Source organism: Anomaloglossus baeobatrachus, chromosome 1 (genome assembly GCF_048569485.1).
Source record: "Anomaloglossus baeobatrachus isolate aAnoBae1 chromosome 1, aAnoBae1.hap1, whole genome shotgun sequence".
In the NCBI taxonomy this organism is placed as follows: Eukaryota; Metazoa; Chordata; class Amphibia; order Anura; family Aromobatidae; genus Anomaloglossus; species Anomaloglossus baeobatrachus.
The window spans coordinates 318,282,633-318,301,268 of record NC_134353.1 but is presented as its reverse complement, the minus strand read 5'-3'; the positions used below and the strand labels follow the sequence as shown (position 1 = coordinate 318,301,268).

Genomic DNA, 18,636 nt, shown 5'->3' with positions numbered 1-18,636 from the left:
GGAGATAGGCTGCCACCAGAGGAGCCTGTTAGCAGATCTCTAGTAAAGAACACATGGGATCTCAGTTAAACCCTGCATTCCTGAGTAATGGGAAGACAGGAGAGATCGCTTTGACCAAGCTATCTCTCCAAAATTCCTGTTAGGCCTCTTTCACACGTACGTGCATTCGGTACGTGTTTGGTATTTTTCTCACGTTCCAGAGACACGTACACACGTAGACCTAAGTATTCCTATGGTTTTGGACACACGTAAGTATTTGCGCAAGGAACGTGTGTCCATTCCGTACTTACGTGTGTCCGTGTGTTTCTCACGCCGACATGTCCGTTTTCTCTCCGGCATCACTGGTTTCACACGGAACGCAAACGTGTCACACGTAATGCAAACGGACCACACGGATGTGTTCCGTGTGACACGCACCGGAGAAAAAACATGTGTCTGTGAGAAAAAACCCCAAAACTTTACTCACCTTCTCCAAGGCCTGCAGTCTCTGCCGCTGCTTTCACTTGCTGCCGACCGCCGCTCATTATGCTCATTGAATATTCACTTCACTGCGGCCGGAAGCTGCAGCAGCGGGGAGTCCGCAGAACCGGAGACCGAAGATCAGCACCATGGACAGCGACGCCAGGGACAGGTGAGTAGAAAGTTCCCGTTCTCCGTGTGTTATCATGGATAACACACCGAGAACACACGTAGCCCATAAACATGGCTCATGGAGGGCAAAACGCACCTCTGACACATCCGTGAAAAACGTGTGTGGTTTTTCACGAACGTGTGAAAGAGGCCTTACCCAGGAATCCATGGTTTGCCTTCTGATTTCTTCTATGACTGCACAGGAGATCCATGCTCCCAATTATGAACCTAGGAAACACAGCTATAACAACAAACACTCTAAATAAGCTTGCTTATCAACTACATATCCAAGTTCAATAACTGCATTGTGTTGTGAGCTGTATTATTAGACATAATGCAAAGCTGCTTCCTCATTTCACATTTGAAAGTTCCACTGCTTCTTTGCATGAACCATTCATGAGGCTGGATAGCTAAAGTACTTTTCCCATACAGCTCAGCTATACCCTATTCAGATATTTCAAGGCTAAATATTTTCTGTTCCCTATTAATAACGTAAAGTTTTCAGGCGTATATAGCATAGCCTACATTACCTGGTGTGACTTTCCTGAACCGCTCCACCACCGCCGCTTCCTCCTGGTGAGCTAATATAAGAGGTAGTAAGATTATAAAACGGACCCTCATTATTACAGTAAAAAATATTTTTTTCCTATATTCCTCCTTCAAATTTGGGGTATGTCTTATAAAACGAAAAATACGGTACATTTTGTTTTCCTTTTTAGCAAGATTTTAAATTCTGCATTCACCCACTCTGGTCTCTTTCATTGTTTCCTATTCTTCCATCTTTTATGCATTGTTAGTGATTATACAGTGAGTATTTCCTTTAGCAAAATCTCCCATCCTTCTTGGACAAACCTGTCCTTTTAGAACATTCAACCAATGGACCTTTTCTACCCTGTTTCTGGGTCCATGTCTTAAGCGGGCTTTACACACTGCGATATCGGTCCCGATATCGCTAGTGTGGGTACCCGCCCCCATCTGTTGCGCGACACGGGAAAATCGCTGCCCGTGCCGCACAACATCGCCCAGACCCATCACACATACTTACCTGCCCGGCGACGTCGCTGTGACCGGCGAACCGCCTCCTTTCTAAGGGGGCGGTCCGTGCGGCGTCACAGCGACGTCACTGAGCGGCCGCTCAATAGCAGCAGAGGGGCGGAGCTGAGCGGAACATAACATCCCGCCCACCTCCTTCCTTCCGCATAGCGGCCGGGAGGCAGGTAAGGAGAGCTTCCTCGTTCCTGCGGTGTCACACGGAGCAATGTGTGCTGCCGCAGGAACGAGGAACAACCTCGTTACTGCTGCAGTAACGATTTTTGAGAATGGACCCCCATGTCACCGATGAGCGATTTTCCACGTTTTTGCAACGATGCAAAATCACTCATCGGTGTCACACGCAATGGCATCGCTAATGCGGCCGGATGTGCGTCACCAATTCCGTGACCCCAACGAGTTTGCATTAGCGATGTCGTAGCGTGTAAAGCCCCCTTTAGTCCTCACAGGTCTTCCTCCCTTTGTAATCCAAAATTTGAGGATAGCTGCCTCCTAAATTCACAGCCATCTTTACTTTCCTAAACAATTTTCTACCTGTGTGTAACAAGTATGTCCAAGATGGCAGATCCTCTTGTTCTCTCTTCTACCTTTTGAAAGAAAAAATTGTCAGGGAGAAAATAATGACATTTTTGTGTACTCACCGTAAAATGTCTTCCTTGGAGCCTTTCATTGGGGCACACAGACAGTGGGTATTATGGTGTCTCCAGGGAGGCGTGACACTAGATTTGCAAAAGTGTTAGCTCCTCCCCCCACAGCATATACCCCAGCTAGGCAGGAAACTAGCTCAGTTTGGTGTAAAAGCAGTAGGAGAAGGACAACAAAAACCACAAGGGTGGGAGCTGTGTCCCCCAATGAAAGGCTCCAAGGAAGACATTTTACGGTGAGTACACAAAAATGTAATTTCCTTTCTCGCCTTTTCATTGGAGGACACAGACAGTGGGACGTCCCAAAGCAGTCCCTGGGTGGGAACTGAACTATTAACAGTGTATAACATCAGAATAAGAGCTGACTAACGACTGCAACTGCAGTGAACATATATCAAAACACTGTCAAAAAAACGATCAGTGGCCACTTATAAATGGACCACTGCCGCCTGAAGGACTTGTCTTCCAAGAGCAGCATCCGCGGAAGCATGCACTCTGTAGAATTTTGTAAACGTGTGCACACTGGACCAGGTAGCGGCCTTGCAAAGTTGGGCCGCCGAAGCCTGATGGCGGATAGCCAAGGAAGCACCCACTGCTTGCGTAGAGTGGGCCCGCACAGATTGAGGAGGAACAACAGCGTGTTTTGTAAGCCTCACAGATGGCAGTCCTAATCCATCGAGAAATCGTGGATTTAGAAGCCGGATTGCCCTTTTTGTGTCCTTGTGAGAGGACGAAGAGGGCATCGGACTTGCGCAACGGCACTGTTCTGGAGATGTAGATCCGCAGAGCCCTGACGAGATCTAGAGTGTGAAGGGCTTTTTCAAAAGAGTGGACCGGGACCGGGCAGAATGACGGCAACACAATGTCCTCGTTTAAGTGGAAAAGAAGATACGAACTTCGGGAGAAAAGCGGGGGAAGGCCGAAGGACCACCTTATCATGATGGAAAATCAGGTAAGGTGAGCGACAGGAAAGGGCCGCCAGTTCGGACACTCGCCTGATAGAGGTAATGGCGACTAAAAAGGGAACTTTCCAAGACAGTCGTTGAAGAGAGATTTCTCTCAGAGGTTCGAAGGGAGGAAGCTGAAGAGCTCCGAGAACCAGATTCAGATCCCAGGGATCTAAGGTACAGACCTGAGGGAGAGAAGCCAGCCGCTTCTGGAAAAATAAGCATGGTATGAACTACCTTAGAAGAAAGACCTGATTTTGCTAGAATCAGAGATTCAAGCGCCACGCCGTCAAATGCAGCTGTGCTGTATTCTGGTGGAATATTGGACCTTGCGACAGAAGATCCGGGCGATCGGGAAGACGCCAGGGAGTGTCGCCGAGCAGTTGGAGAAGCTCCGGGTACCAGGCTCTCCTGGGCCAGTCCGGGGCCACGAGGATCATCGAGATTCCCTCCGCTTTGATTTTCTTGATTACTCTCGGAATGAGAGGAAACGGAGGGAAGATGTAGGGTAGGCGAAACTGCGACCACGGAAAGACTAGAGCGTCGGAGCCGAGCGCTAGCGGGTCTATATAATATGCGGAATATGAAGGGATGTATTTTGGCGTTCATCCGAGAAGCCATGAGATCCACATCTGGGAGTCCCCAACGAAGAGTGATCTGATGGAACACTTCGTCGTGGAGGGACCATTCCCCTGCTGCTAGCCCTTGCCTGCTGAGAAAGTCTGCGGCCCAGTTGTCTACCACCGGAATATGGACAGCTGAAATAATGGGAATGTGCATCTCTGCCCAAAGAAGAATCCTGGATACTTCTTTCATCGCTGCCCTGCTGCGAGTTCCTCCCTGACGGTTGATGTAAGCCACGGTCGTGGCATTGTCTGACTGGATCCGAACAGGGAGGCCCAATAGTAAGGGTTGAAAATTCTGAAGGGCCAAAAATATGGCTCTGATCTCCAGAACATTGATGTGCAGGGAGCGCTCGGAAGGAGACCAGCGTCCGTGAACAGTGTGGTGGAGAAACACCGCCCCCCAGCCTATCAGACTGGCATCCGTTGTGACTACTTGCCAGTGAACCGGGCGGAAGGACTTCCCTTGAGATAGGGATGAGGCTTGAGTCCACCAGACGAGGGAGCTGAGCGCAGACCGAGATAGGCGGACTGACCGGTCTAGGGAAGCTGGATTCTTGTCCCAGGAGGATAGTAGATCCAGTTGTAGATGGCGCAGATGGAATTGGGCAAAGGACACGGCTTCTATGACCGCCACCATCTTGCCTAAAACTCTCATTCCATTCCGAAGGGATGTGTGATGGCGAGAGCGGAGGGATTGGGCAGCCCGAATCAGGGAAGACCTCTTGTCCTCTGGAAGAAAAACCCGGGACTGAGCCGTGTCTATCAGCATACCGAAAAAGGTGATGCGCTGATGAGGAATGAGGGATGACTTGTTGAAGTTAATAAGCCACCCTAGCCTTGACAGCGTGTCTAGGCAAATCTGCACGCTTTCTGAGCAAACTTGAAGAGAGCTCCCTTTGACAAGAAGGTCGTACAAATAGGGAACAACCAGGATCCCTCTGGGGTGTAAAATGGACATGACGGCCGCCATGACCTTTGTGAAGACCCGAGGTGCAGTGGCCAGCCCAAAGGGGAGGGCCCTGAATTGGAAATGACGGTGTCCTACGGCAAAGCGAAGGAACCGTTGATGAGAGACACATATGGGAATGTGTAAATAAGCATCTTGAATGTCTATGGAAGCTAGGAATTCTCCAGGTTCCATGGCGGCTAGCACTGCTCTCAATGATTCCATTCGGAAAGTTTGAATCCGTACGAATTTGTTCAGCCGTTTGAGGTCCAAGATAGGGCGGACAGAGCCATCTTTTTTGGGAACGACAAAAAGATTTGAATAGAAACCTTTGCCGCGCTGTTCCAGGGGCACTGGAATGATAACATTTGCTTTCTGTAAAGAGGCTATGGCCTGAAATAAGGCCTGGCTTTGCGTTTTGGACTTTGGAAGACGAGAACGCAGAAACCTGTTGGCCGGCAGGGAATGGAAATTGATCTTGTAACCTGAGGTGACGATTTCTCGAACCCAAGCATCGTGAGTGTGGTCTAGCCAGATATCCCGAAAAAGCAGAAGCCGCCCTCCAACAGGAGTCGGATCTGAGGGATACCTGGTGTCATGCTGAGGGGGCCTGTACAGAGTGAGGTCCTTTGGGTTTAAGTTGCTTGGAGTGGGAACGCCAAGAAGAGCCCCTTGAGGGACCGGATCCTCGATCTGAGCGTTGGGACGATCCTTGGGCTGATGGTTTTTGGGGGGCAGGCCGAAAGGACTGCCTGCGCCAAGGAGATTTTTTAAAATTCCTGGATACAGGCCGCTTTTGAGGTAGAATGGTACTTTTACCACCCGTCGTCTCAGATATGAGTTTGTCCAGGGATTCTCCAAACAGATGCAGGCCATGGAAGGGGAGTGTGGACAGGGATTTCTTGGAGGCACTGTCCGCATTCCATATTTTTAGCCAAAAGACTCTGCGGGCAAAGACAGTATTGGAACAACAATTGATACAAAAAGGCACCAGGGTTCAGGATGATAAATAACAACTTGGCATGGACCTTGATTAGTGCGAATAATATAAATTTTATTATACATGGGGTGAAAAAACACTCACATTTAAAATCATTTCAAAACAGACATACAAAATACTGTTTCCTGCATGGTTCAAACCTGTTTTTTTTTTAAAAGCCCGAAAACCAGTAGGTGGAATGCAGGCACACTTGATTGTATATGGGATGCATATATAGAGTACTTAGAGTTCCCTAGGGGACAGAGTCCATTCTTCATCTTGGATTGTATATGTTTTCCCTGAATTATTGAACATGTGCCAGGTTTGAACCATGCAGGAAACAGTATTTTGTATGTCTGTTTTTAAATGATTTTAAATGTGAGTGTTTTTTCACCCCATGTATAATAAAATTTATATTATTCGCACTAATCAAGGTCCATGCCAAGTTGTTATTTATCATCCTGAACCCTGGTGCCTTTTTGTATCAATTGTTGTTCCAATGTTTTGTTAGATACTTGGCACAGTGGTTTTCATATTATTCATTGGTGGTGCTGAGGCTCTCTTTTGGACAAAGACAGTATTGGCCGCCGATAGGGTGACAAACTAGCTGCATCTAGGGAGCCATGAAGAAAATAATTAGAGGCTAGAGAGAACAAATCAAGGATCTCAAAAGCCGCCAGGGGAATATTACAAGAGCAAAGCATCCTGAGTAGGTTCTTGCTCCACACACCCATAGCTCTTGCGACCCATGTTAAGGCAAACAGGGGGCAAAGAGAGAAGCCCGAAGCCTGGAAAATAGATTTGACCGCAGCATCAACTGCGCGGTCGGACGAGTCCTTGAGAGATGCGTTGTCTGAAACAGACATGACCGTGTGTTTAGCCAGTCTGGATACTGGCGGATCCACAACGGGGGGTACTGACCAGGGCTTAACCATTTCTGAAGGAAAGGGATAAGCGAATGAAGAGAAGGGTTTTTTTATTAAACCTTCTATCAGGGTGATCCCACCGTTTAGATATAATTTGCCGAAAAACCGGATCCTGAGCAAAGGATTTAGGAGGCTTCTTGGCCCGCTTGATTGCCGACTGAGAAGTCGGGTCAGGAGGCTGATCAGAGATCGACAGAGAGTGATTGACAGCTGAAATTAGTGTGTCTTCTATATGCCTAGACTCAGAAAGTACATCTGAATCAGAGTCAGAGTCTTGAGAATCGTGACTACTAAAGGTCACGGAACCTCGGTCAGACTGACTATCGTCCGAGTCGGATGAGGTGTAGAGGTCACAATGGCGCCTTTTGGAAACAGCCTTTTTACGTTCTGGGAAGAGGGACCAGACAAAGCAGGCGGGCTCCTCTGAGGGAGCTGGGCCGGGGTAAGGCTGTGGGAGCCTGAGGACGGCTGGGATATCTGAGCGGCAAGGTCATCTAAGCTTTTAGACATTAGAAGAGTCCATGCAGGCATTACGTCATCAGACGGGGGTGCTGCCTGGCCGGTGGCCGGAGCAGAATCCAGAGACTGCACGGCATCCTGGTCCGGCAACGGGGTCTGTTGTGACACGGTAGAAGGGCCATCGCAGCCCCGGCATAGTGGATAGCTTCGCCATTAGAAACGAGTGTCCCAGGTGGTACAGGCATAATACAGGTCCGTAGAGGACGCCTGGGAAGGTTTATCACCCTTGCGGTTACGCATGTCAGCAATAGAGTCCTACAGCCCTATAGGGGTAGAGTTATATGAGTGAAGAGCCACTAGCAGTATTATAAAGTGACTGCTATGCAGAGCCGGTATATACCGTAGCAAAATGGCATATACTGTCAAACAGCTGGCATATACCTGCAGGCAGAGCCAGTATATACTGCTAATAGCTGATATACACCGCTAGCCATCAGGCACACACCGCTAGAGAGACAGCGATATACCGCTAAGCAGAGCGGTATATAGTGCTGCAGAAGTGCAGAGCCAAGGAGGCGATCTCACCCGAGTCTGCTCCCCAAGTGGAAAATGGCGTCCAGTGTTCCTGGCAGCCTGGAGGAGAGAGACGGCCCCTGGAGATTGATAGGTCTAAGGGCTGGAACTAAACGTGACGGCCAATCGGAAAGGAGCTGCTCCTGAGTGAGGGAGCGGCTTCCAGAGCAGTGAGAGGGGGCGTTGCTAGAATGCAGGCCGAAGCCGGGGGCTAAATTAATGATGCTCCCCGGGATCACGGCCTGCATTGCCCCACCGGCGCCAGATGACTCGTCGTCTCCCTACCTACTCCTGGCTCCGTCTGAAGACGCGTCGGTGATGGGTGCGGGGATCTCAGGGACGCATCTTCGGCTCAAGGCTGAAGCAGGTCCTCTGCTCTGCTCAGCCCTCTGGAGCTACCTTGGAGTGAGGTGCTTCCAGGGAGCCTGGAGGGGTACGCAGACCCGACCACTTGGGTGCGAGGGAAGACTGACGGCTTGTGCACACCAGGTTTCCTCTGCCCGTACACGGGGGGAACGGGGGTGGCAAGGCACCCTGGTATTGCCCCTATCAAAAATAGAATGAATAAGAAAAAGAAAACAAAATAAAAAGTAAAAATAAAAACAAAATAAGCTGGCCTGAGGCACCTCTGGTGGAGCTCATTCCAGACATGTCAGCCTCTCCGCTGACACTAGAAAACACTGAGCTAGTTTCCTGCCTAGCTGGGGTATATGCTGTGGGGGGAGGAGCTAATACTTTTGCAAATCTAGTGTCATGCCTCCCTGGAGACACCATAATACCCACTGTCTGTGTCCCCCAATGAAAAGGCGAGAAAGGAATAAGAATTATCATGTTTGCCTGAGAGAGATTTTCAACAAATATCTGGATAGTTGAAGTTTCCCATGATCACGATGTGATACTTCTTTTGTACACCAACATCTGATGTAAAAAGTCTTCATCCATATCTTTAGTCTGCCCAGGTGGCTGATAGTAAACACGTACAATAGTGTCCTATCTGTTCTTCTATTCTTGTATTCTTACCAAACAGATTCTACAGAGCTACCATTCTCTGAAGTTTGGGTTTCTGTGGAGATACAGTATTCCTAAAGGTCCCTTTACACACTGCAACATCGCAAACGACATCGCTGTAACGTCACCGGTTTTGTGACGTAATAGCGACCTCCCCAGCGACATTGCAGTGTGTGAAACACATCAGCGACCTGGCCCCTGCTGTGAGGTTGCTGATCGCTACAAATCGTTCAGGACCATTCTTTGGTCCTTTGTTTCCCGCTGTGCAGCATGATCGCTAGAAAGTCTCAGTGTGCAAAGGGGCCTTTACAGCGACTTCGTTAGCGACTTCCCTTTCAAAAAGCTGTTTTACAACATCCCCAATGACTAGCTAGGTCGTTCTGCAGGTCCGTATCGCTGTTGCGTCGTTTTCCAGGTATGCCTGTTTGACAGCTCACCAGCGACTCACCAGAGACTTTGTAGCGATTCCAGCCAGGTTGGGATCTCTGGTGGGATTGCTAGAAAGTTTCAGTGTGTAAAGGGGCCTTAACATACAATACAACACCTCCTCCCCTCTTGTTAATCCTGTTTTTTATAAATAAATTGAATACTTCGTTTGTATTCCAATTATGTGTATCATCCCACGAGGATTAAGTGATGCCTATGACATGCCTATGACTGATGAGGTCGGTGCTGTGTATGACCTCACCAGCGCCATGCTCGTACCCGCCCATAATCTTGTGCCTGCGCATTTAGCTCACCGGCGCGAGCTAGGGCAGCTATATTTTCTGCTCTGGCCGGGATATGGCAGAGCGAACTGCGCCTGTGCGAGCAGACCTAACTGCACAGGCGCGAGATTTGAAAATGAGACGAGGATGATGACGGAGGCGTCATCACATCAATCAAGGAAGAAGGACGGCGATCAGTGGCAGGAGGTGGATAAAGGAGCAGAAAATGAGCCCGCCCATCTGGCCAACCAAGGTAATTAGCATACCTAATGGCCAAGTTTTATAAAGTTATTTTTGGGGTCTGGAAAGGGAGTCATGGCCAAGGTGCACCTTCATAGAACGCAGCACAGGAGCTGCAGAAGGTGATTCTTTTAGTTTAATAGGTAAAAATCTGGTGACAGGTTCCCTTTAAGCACTGTGGACAAAGGAACATCAAGATCTCTGCAGATGGACTAGTAGCCTCAATATTGTTGATATTTTTCAACAAGTTTGGTTCTAAAGTTCTCAAACAGTTATTTTCTCCTCTTTCTGTTCTCCATGCTTAGTGTGGCACACATAGACACAAAATGCAAAGATTGAGTTAACTTTTCCCCATTTTATCTAGTTTCAGGTGTGATTTTCATATTGCCCACACCTGTTATTTGCCACAGGTGAGTTTGAGCGAGCATCACATACTTGAAAAAAGTTGTTTACGCATAATTTTGGAAAGATGCCAATAATTTTATCTGGCCCATTTTTGGGGGTTTGTCTAAACTTATGTGCAATTTGCATTTGTTTCTCTGTTTTTTTTGTGTTGCTCCATTACACACAAAGGAAATAAACATGTGTATAACAAAACATGAGTAATTTCGATAATTTTGTAGGAAAAATCCTTCATTTTCTGTAACAATTTAAGGGTGCCAACACTTTTGGTCATGATTGTGGATACTGTATGAGACTACACATAGCTCCCCTATAGCCTCCTAAATATATGGAAATATCCTTTATGAAAAAAAATAACACGTACACTGCTTGCATTTCCCCGGCGCTCTGTTCACTGACCCTCCGTATAGCCCATGCAATGATGTGCCGTTACCTTGTCTTTTGTCTCACATGCTGATTGTTGGAAGAAGGAGTCAGCGATTTTGTCCTCCACCAATGTGATCACCACTATCTGCACCTATGTAATTTCTTTACCTTACCTACATCCTTACTTATAGATTGTTTGTTTGGGGAGGAAGGGGGGTGGGTTTCTCAGGGGTTTTTTTTTTACCAGTAATGGTCTAGTTAGCATTTTTGTGCATATATGTTGGACTGGCTGTGTTATTTTATAAATCAATTTTATTGCTGGCCACTATGTATGATTTTGATTGATAAATTACAAAGCACATATACTAAAAGTGGAGCTGAATGTTTCTGCTGAACTGATTGTATGTTAAAGTATAGTATGGTGTAATCTAGTGATGCAAAAGGGCTATTACTCTAATCCCTTTTTAGATAGTTAACCCCAATGGGAACTCTGCACATCATGCACGGCCTAGATTTCCATGATATAATAATTACTCTTTCACTATACAAATGTATTTGCATGTTTAGCTATAAATCGTTCCTAGTTCTCTCCTAGTCAAATTTTACTTGTGCCTAAAATGTGATATAAAGGAAGAAGAGAACAATAGAACTAGAACTGCATATCCTTGACTTCACTGTTTGCAAGTTAACAGGATTTTCTGTATGGTTTTGATATAGTCATTGAGAAAGCATGTAGAAACCCAAAAATTAATTTTCTGCGTATTTGTTCTGTTTGCTTACTAAATGTCTTAAAGAGGTTTCCACTACTTTGACCTTGATGTCCTATCCCAAAGATAGGTCATTAATAGTGTTGAGCAAGTATTTAACTATTCGTACTTGCTATGCTGTTAGCGAGTACTGTCCGCTGCTCGCATATTCGTTATGAGTAGCGGGCACAATGTAAGTTAATGGGAAATACTCGCTAAGTAGCGAGTAACCCGAAAGCCGTACTATTCGCTACTTGCACGAAAAATACGGCTTTCGCCTTGCTCGCTACTTAGTGAGTATTTCCCATTGGCATACATTGCGCCTGCTATTCGTAATAAATATGCAAGTAGCGGATAGTACATGCTAACAGCATAGTGAGTACGAATAGTTAACTACTCGCTCAACAATAGTTATCAATGTTTGATTGGCCGGGGTCCGACACCCCGCATCCCAGCTCAACAGCTGTTCTCGGTCCTGGCGGCGGCAGCAGGCAGCCAGAAATGCTCAGTTCTGTAGCTGCTCCATCTTTTGATAACTGCAAAGGCCAGGTACTGCACATCCACCTCCTATTGATTAAAATAGGAGGCGGATGTGCAGTACCCGGCTGCGGCTGCTATCTGAAGACGGAGCAGCTTCGGAATTGAGCATATCCGGCTGCCTGTTGCCACAGCGGGACAAAGAATAGGTGATCGGCGGAGGGGCGGATAGGCCATCATTGTCAAAGTAGTGGACAACCCCTTTAAGAGTGTAGTTTAACCAAGGAGTCAGGGTTTAAAATAAACCTGTCCAGAGGGTGGGTGATTTCCCTCCTCAAACTCCACCAACCAGTGATCCAGGATGGTAACAGGTTGACAATAATGCCCTCTATATTCTGTTTGAGACAGCATTGCATACAAATGTATTTTCTAAAGACTGCATGCTACATTCTACAGAATCATGCCGGACAATGCTCCTCTTGGCTTTACTAAAAGGCATCCCACAGACTGGGTGCCTTTTAGTTTAGCCTTTAGATTTTGTTAAATTAGTCATGGTCAACTCAAAGTCAATTACTGGAGAAATTTTAAAAAATATATAAATGAAATATAATAGAATATAATAATAAAAACTGGATACATTTTTGTTATATTTTATATTACTAAGGAAATATCTAGATATATATTTTAACTTAAAAATGAAACACTTATCGTTCCAGAACATATCAACGAGCGAGATGTATGTAATACTATTGCTCCAGAGAAAGATGTGGATGGTTTTCACATAGTAAATATCGGAAAACTCTGCCTGGATCAATCGTCTATTATTCCTGCCACGGCTGCAGCTGTATGGGAGATTATTAAGAGAACAGGTACAGTCACAATTTATACAGTATGTATGTAAAGTGAAGGTCTGATTTGAAGATATTGTATTTTTCGAACTCACCGGATCATAGGTTTTAGAGGAGAAAAATAGGATAAAAAATGTGAAACAAAATATGTGATGATGACACACTGTTATGATAGGGATCTGCTGCTGACACTGTTATGGGAGTAATATCCCCCAATTCTGTACTAATGTCCCCCATCCGGGGCCCTGTCCTAATATATATATCTCTTATCCTGATATATATGTGGCCTATCCTGGTATATATATCCTCAATCGTGGTGTATATGTCCTACATCCTGGTGTATATGTCCTCCATTCTGGTTTATATGTGGCCCATCCTGTTATATACGGTATGTTTGCCATCCTGTTATATATGTTCGACATCTTGGGCCCATTCTGGTGTATATGTTCCCCTTCCTGATGTATATGTTACCCCATCCTGGTATATATGTCTGCCATCCTATTATATATGTCCCCCATCCTAGGCCCATTTTGGTTTATATGTCCCACATCCAGGTAGATATTTTCCTCATCCTGATGTATATGTCCCTCAGCCCTGTGCCCATTCTGGTGTATACTGTATGTCCTCCATCCTGGTATATATGTGGCCCATCCTGGTATATAAGTCCACCATCCTGGTATATATGTTTGACATCTGGAGCCCATCCTGATATATATGACCCCCATCCTGGGCCTATTCTGGTGTATATGTTCCCCATCCTTAAGTATATGTTCCCCCATCCTGGTAAATATGTTACCCATCTTGGTATATATGTTCCCATCCTGTCCCATACTGGTATACATGTCTCTCATCCTGGTATATATGTTCCCTATCCTGGTATATATTTCCCCACCCTAAGCTCATATATATATATATATATATATATATATATATATATATGTCCCCCATCCTGGTTTACATGTTTGTCACTCTGGTGTATGTGTCCTAAATTGGGGGCTCATTTCTGGTATATATATCCATCATTCTGCTATATGTGTCTTCCATCCTGCTATATATATCTCCCATCCTGGTATATATGTTCCCCATCCTGGAATATTCTGGTATATATGTTCCGCATGCTGGTATATATCAACCCCATCCTGGTATATATGTGGCCCATCCTGTTATATATGTCCCCCATCGTGGTATATGCAGTATATTCCCCATCCTGGGCCCATCTTGGTATACATGTCCCTCATCCTGGTACTGAATATATGTGGACAATCCTGGCATATATGTTCCTCACCCTAGTATATATGATCCCTTCCTGGTATATATGTTCCCCATCCTGGAATATATATGTCTCCCATCCTTAGCCCATCCTGGTATATATATTCCCCATCCTGGGCTCATCTTGGTATACATATCCCTCATCCTGGTATATGTCCCCCATCATGGACCCATCTTGGTATATATCTCCCCAATCATGGGCCCATCCTCATATATATTCCTCCCATTATGCAGCTTTTTTAACACCTAAAAAAATTAAACAATTCTACTCACCTTGCCCCCAATCTTCAGGTGCGTTGCATACTCTTCTGAGCTCGGCAACTGACTTTGGTATGTAGCAACGGGCAGTACATGATACCACTGTCATGCACCCACAGTCATGCTGACGTCAGCTGCTGGCTAATCCAAAATATTGTTTGCGTCCCACGCCCACATTTCCACCCACCTCTTGGCATTGGCATCAGTGATAAAAATTTTCATTACTATCACTGACCATGGTGCCAAGAAGGTGAGGTTATGGGCGTGGGGAGCAGTGAATATTCACTTACTTTACTAGTTGACACAAGAGATCGCCCCACTCCTGCTGCCACCGGCTTCCTGCAGTCGTGACCCTGTTCCTGCCTTTTATGACCCTGCTCAGGGCCGTATTTGCCACTAGGCACCCGTGGTCCCGTGCCTAGGGCGGCACGTTGCGGGGGGCGGCACTTTCTGGCAGCAAAAAAAAAAAAAAAAAAAAAAAAAAAATATATATAAATTTTTTTTTTTTTACAGCCCCGCCCCCCGTCTCTCCCTCCGTTACACTCGGCTGTGTTCCGGGGGGGGGTTGGGAGGGAGGAGAGGCGCACTTCTGCTGTCTATTTAAATACATGGCGGGCGCCAGGCATAGTGAGTTGACTAACCTCGGAAGTTCCATGGCCTGCACTTCCGGGGTCAGAGGCGCGCGGGCGCGACAATCAGCTCACTGCCCCGTGCTGCAGCGTCCAATGCTGCAGATGACACACGCCGCGGAGGAGGACGCGTCTGCAGCTGGAGCAAGCCAGAAGAGGAGCCAGCCACAGCAGGGCGGCGGGCACCGGAGCAGGTAAGGCAGAGCCTAGAATGTATGGGCACCTTACAGGTTAGTTGATGATCGTTGCGAATTGCGATGCCTCTTTTTGTCCACTGTAATCATGCATGGGGAGGCTGGGGGGAGAGAGGCTGAGGCTGGGGGAGGCTGGGAAGAGAGGGAGGCTGGGAAGAGAGAGAGGCTGGGGGGAGGCTGGGAAGAGAGAGAGGCTGGGGGGAGGCTGGGAAGAGAGAGAGGCTGGGGGGAGGCTGGGAAGAGAGAGAGGCTGGGGGGAGGGGGAGGCTGGGAAGAGAGAGAGGCTGGGAAGAGAGAGGCTGAGGGGAGGCTGGGAAGAGAGAGAGAGGCTGAGGCTGGGAAGAGAGAGAGAGACTGAGACTGGGGGGAGGCTGGGAAGAGAGAGGCTGAGGCTGGGGGGAGGCTGGGAAGAGAGAGGCTGAGGCTGGGGGGAGGCTGGGAAGAGAGAGGCTGAGGCTGGGGGGAGGCTGGGAAGAGAGAGAGGCTGAGGCTGGGGGGAGGCTGGGAAGAGAGAGAGGCTGGGAAGAGAAAGAGGCTGAGGCTGGGGGGAGTCTGGGAAGAGAGAGAGAGGCTGAGGCTGGAAGAGAGAGAGGCTGAGGCTGGGAAGAGAGGCTGAGGCTGGGGGGAGAGAGGCTGAGGCTGGGGGGAGGCTGGGGGGAGAGAGAGGCTAAGGCTGGGGGGGAGGCTGGGGGGAGAGAGAGGCTGGGGGGAGAGAGAGGCTGAGGCTGGGGGGAGACTGGGAGAAGAGAAACTGATTCTGGGGGAGGCTGGGAGGGGGAGGCTGATGCTGGGGGAGGCTGATGCTGGGGGAGGCTGGGAGGGGGAGGGGGAGGCTTGGAGGAGGGAAGCTGATGCTGAGGGAGACTTGGAGGAGGGAGGCTGAGGGAGGAGGGAGGCTGAGGCTGGGGGAGGCTCGGAGGAGGGAGGCTGAGGCTGGGGGAGGCTGATGCTGGGGGAGGCTGGGAGGAGAGAGGCTGATGCTGGGGGAGGCTGGGAGGGGGAAGGTGAGGCTTGGAGGAGGGAGGCTGATGCTGAGGGAGGCTGGGAGGAGGGAGGCTGATGCTGAGGGAGGAGGGAGGCTGATGCTGGGGGAGGCTGGGAGGAGGAAGGCTGATGCTGGGGGAGGCTGGGAGGAGGGAGGCTGATGCTGGGGGAGGTTGGGAGGAGGGAGGCTGATGCTGGGGGAGGCTGGGAAGAGGGTGGCTGATGCTGGTGGAGGCTGGGAAGAGGGAGGCTGATGCTGGGGGAGGCTGGGAGGAGGGAGGCTGATGCTGGGGGAGGCTGGGAGCAGGGAGGCTGGGAGGAGGGAGGCTGATGCTGGGGGAGGCTGGGAGCAGAGAGGCTGATGCTGGGAGGAGAGAGGCTGATGCTGGGGGAGGCTGGGAGGAGGAAGGCTGATGCTGGGGGAGGCTGGGAGGAGGGAGGCTGATGCTGAGGGAGGAGGGAGGCTGATGCTGGGGGAGGCTGGGAGGAGGAAGGCTGATGCTGGGGGAGGCTGGGAGGAGGGAGGCTGATGCTGGGGGAGGTTGGGAGGAGGGAGGCTGATGCTGGGGGAGGCTGGGAAGAGGGTGGCTGATGCTGGTGGAGGCTGGGAAGAGGGAGGCTGATGCTGGGGGAGGCTGGGAGGAGGGAGGCTGATGCTGGGGGAGGCTGGGAGCAGGGAGGCTGGGAGGAGGGAGGCTGATGCTGGGGGAGGCTGGGAGCAGAGAGGCTGATGCTGGGAGGAGAGAGGCTGATGCTGGGGGAGGCTGGGAGGGGGAGGCTTGGAGGAGGGAGGCTGATGCTCAGGGAGGCTGGGAGGCTGATGCTGGGGGAGGCTTGGAGGAGGGGGGCTGGGAGGAGGGAGGCTGATGCTGGGGGAGGCTGGGAGGAGGGAGGCTGATGCTGGGGGAGGCTGGGAGGAGGGAGGCTGATGCTGGGGGAAGCTGGGAGCAGGGAGGCTGATGCTGGGGGAGGCTGGGAGGAGAGAGGCTGATGCTGGAGGAGGCTCATGCTGGGGGAGGCTGGGAGGAGAGAGGCTGATGCTGGAGGAGGCTCATGCTGGGGGAGGCTGGGAGGAGAGAGGCTGATGCTGGGGTAAGCTGGGAGCAGGGAGGCTGATGCTGAGGGAGGCTGGGGGGAGAGAGGCTGATGCTGGGGGAGGCTGGGGGGAGAGAGGCTGATGCAGGGGGAGAGGCTGCTGCTGGAGGCGGGGGGAGAGAGGCTGCTGCTGGGGGAATGGGAGAGAGGGGCCAATGCTAGAGACAGAGGACAAGGGTTGAGGGATAGAGCAATGACAATATTGATGGGGGGGAGTGTAAGGACTCAGAATAAGAGGGGGCAGCATTGGGAGCTCATTATGGAGAAGGGGCAGCATGTGTGGGCTCAGTATGGAGTGGAACAATGTAGGGGGAGTCAATATCAAGAGTGGGGTAGTGTGTGTGTGTGTGTGTGTGTGTGTGTGGGTCTCGGCATAAGCGCTAGTGTGGTGGTCTTAGTATGATGAGTGGGGCAGCATGGAGGTGTCATTATGGAAAAGATGAAGGCAGCATTAGGAGCTCATGGAGAGGGGCAGCATGCACGGGACACTGTGAGGAGGGGGCAGCATGCATGGGACATTGTGAGGAGGGGGCAGCATGCATGGGACACTGTCAGGAGGGGGCAGCATGCATGGGACACTGTCAGGAGGGGGCAGCATGCATGGGACACTGTGAGGAGGGGGCAGCATGCATGGGACACTGAGGAGGGGGCAGCATGCATGGGACATTGTGAGGAGGGGGCAGCATGCATGAGACACTGTGAGGAGGGGGCAGCATGCATGGGACACTGTGAGGAGGGGGCAGCATGCATGGGACACTGTGAGGAGGGGGCAGAATGCATGGGACACTGTGAGGAGGGGGCAGCATGCATGGGACACTGTGAGGAGGGGGCAGCATGCATGGGACACTGTGAGGAGGGGGCAGCATGCATGGGACACTGTGAGGAGGGGGCAGCATGCATGGGACACTGTGAGGAGGGGGCAGCATGCATGGGACACTGAGGAGGGGGCAGCATGCATGGGACACTGTGAGGAGGGGGCAGCATGCATGGGACACTGTGAGAAGGGGCAGCATGCATGGGACACTGTGAGGAGGGGGCAGCATGCATGGGACACTGTGAGGAGGGGGCAGCATGCTTGGGACACTGTGAGGAGGGGGCAGCATGCATGGGACACTGTGAGGAGGGGGCAGCATGCATGGGACACTGTGAGGAGGGGGCAGCATGCATGGGACACTGTGAGGAGGGGGCAGCATGCATGGGACACTGTGAGGAGGGGGCAGCATGTATGGGACATTGTGAGGAGGGGGCAGCATGCATGGGACACTGTGAGGAGGGGGCAGCATGCATGGGACACTGTGAGGAGGGGGCAGCATGCATGGGACACTGTGAGGAGGGGGCAGCATGCATGGGACAATGTGAGGAGTGGGCAGCATGCATGGGACATTGTGAGGAGGGGGCAGAATGCATGGGACATTGTGAGGAGGGGGCAGCATGTATGGGACACTGTGAGGAGGAGGCAGCATGCATGGGACACTGAGGAGGGGGCAGCATGCATGGGACATTGTGAGGAGGGGGCAGCATGCATGGGACATTGTGAGGAGTGGGCAGCATGCATGGGACATTGTGAGGAGGGGGCAGCATGCATGGGACACTGTGAGGAGGGGGCAGCATGATGTGAGGAGGGGGCAGCATG

The 18,636-nt window shown here is 50.1% G+C and overlaps 1 protein-coding gene across 1 annotated transcript in view; it reads left to right on the top strand.

Moving 5' to 3' along the window:
* MTHFD2L (methylenetetrahydrofolate dehydrogenase (NADP+ dependent) 2 like) overlaps positions 1–18,636 on the top strand; it is a 124,578-nt gene that overhangs the window by 59,738 nt on the left and 46,204 nt on the right. Inside the window, exon 4 of the mRNA XM_075337268.1 lies at positions 12,443–12,595. Within this exon, the coding sequence (XP_075193383.1) occupies positions 12,443–12,595 (153 nt within the window). The remainder of the gene's footprint in view (positions 1–12,442; positions 12,596–18,636) is intronic.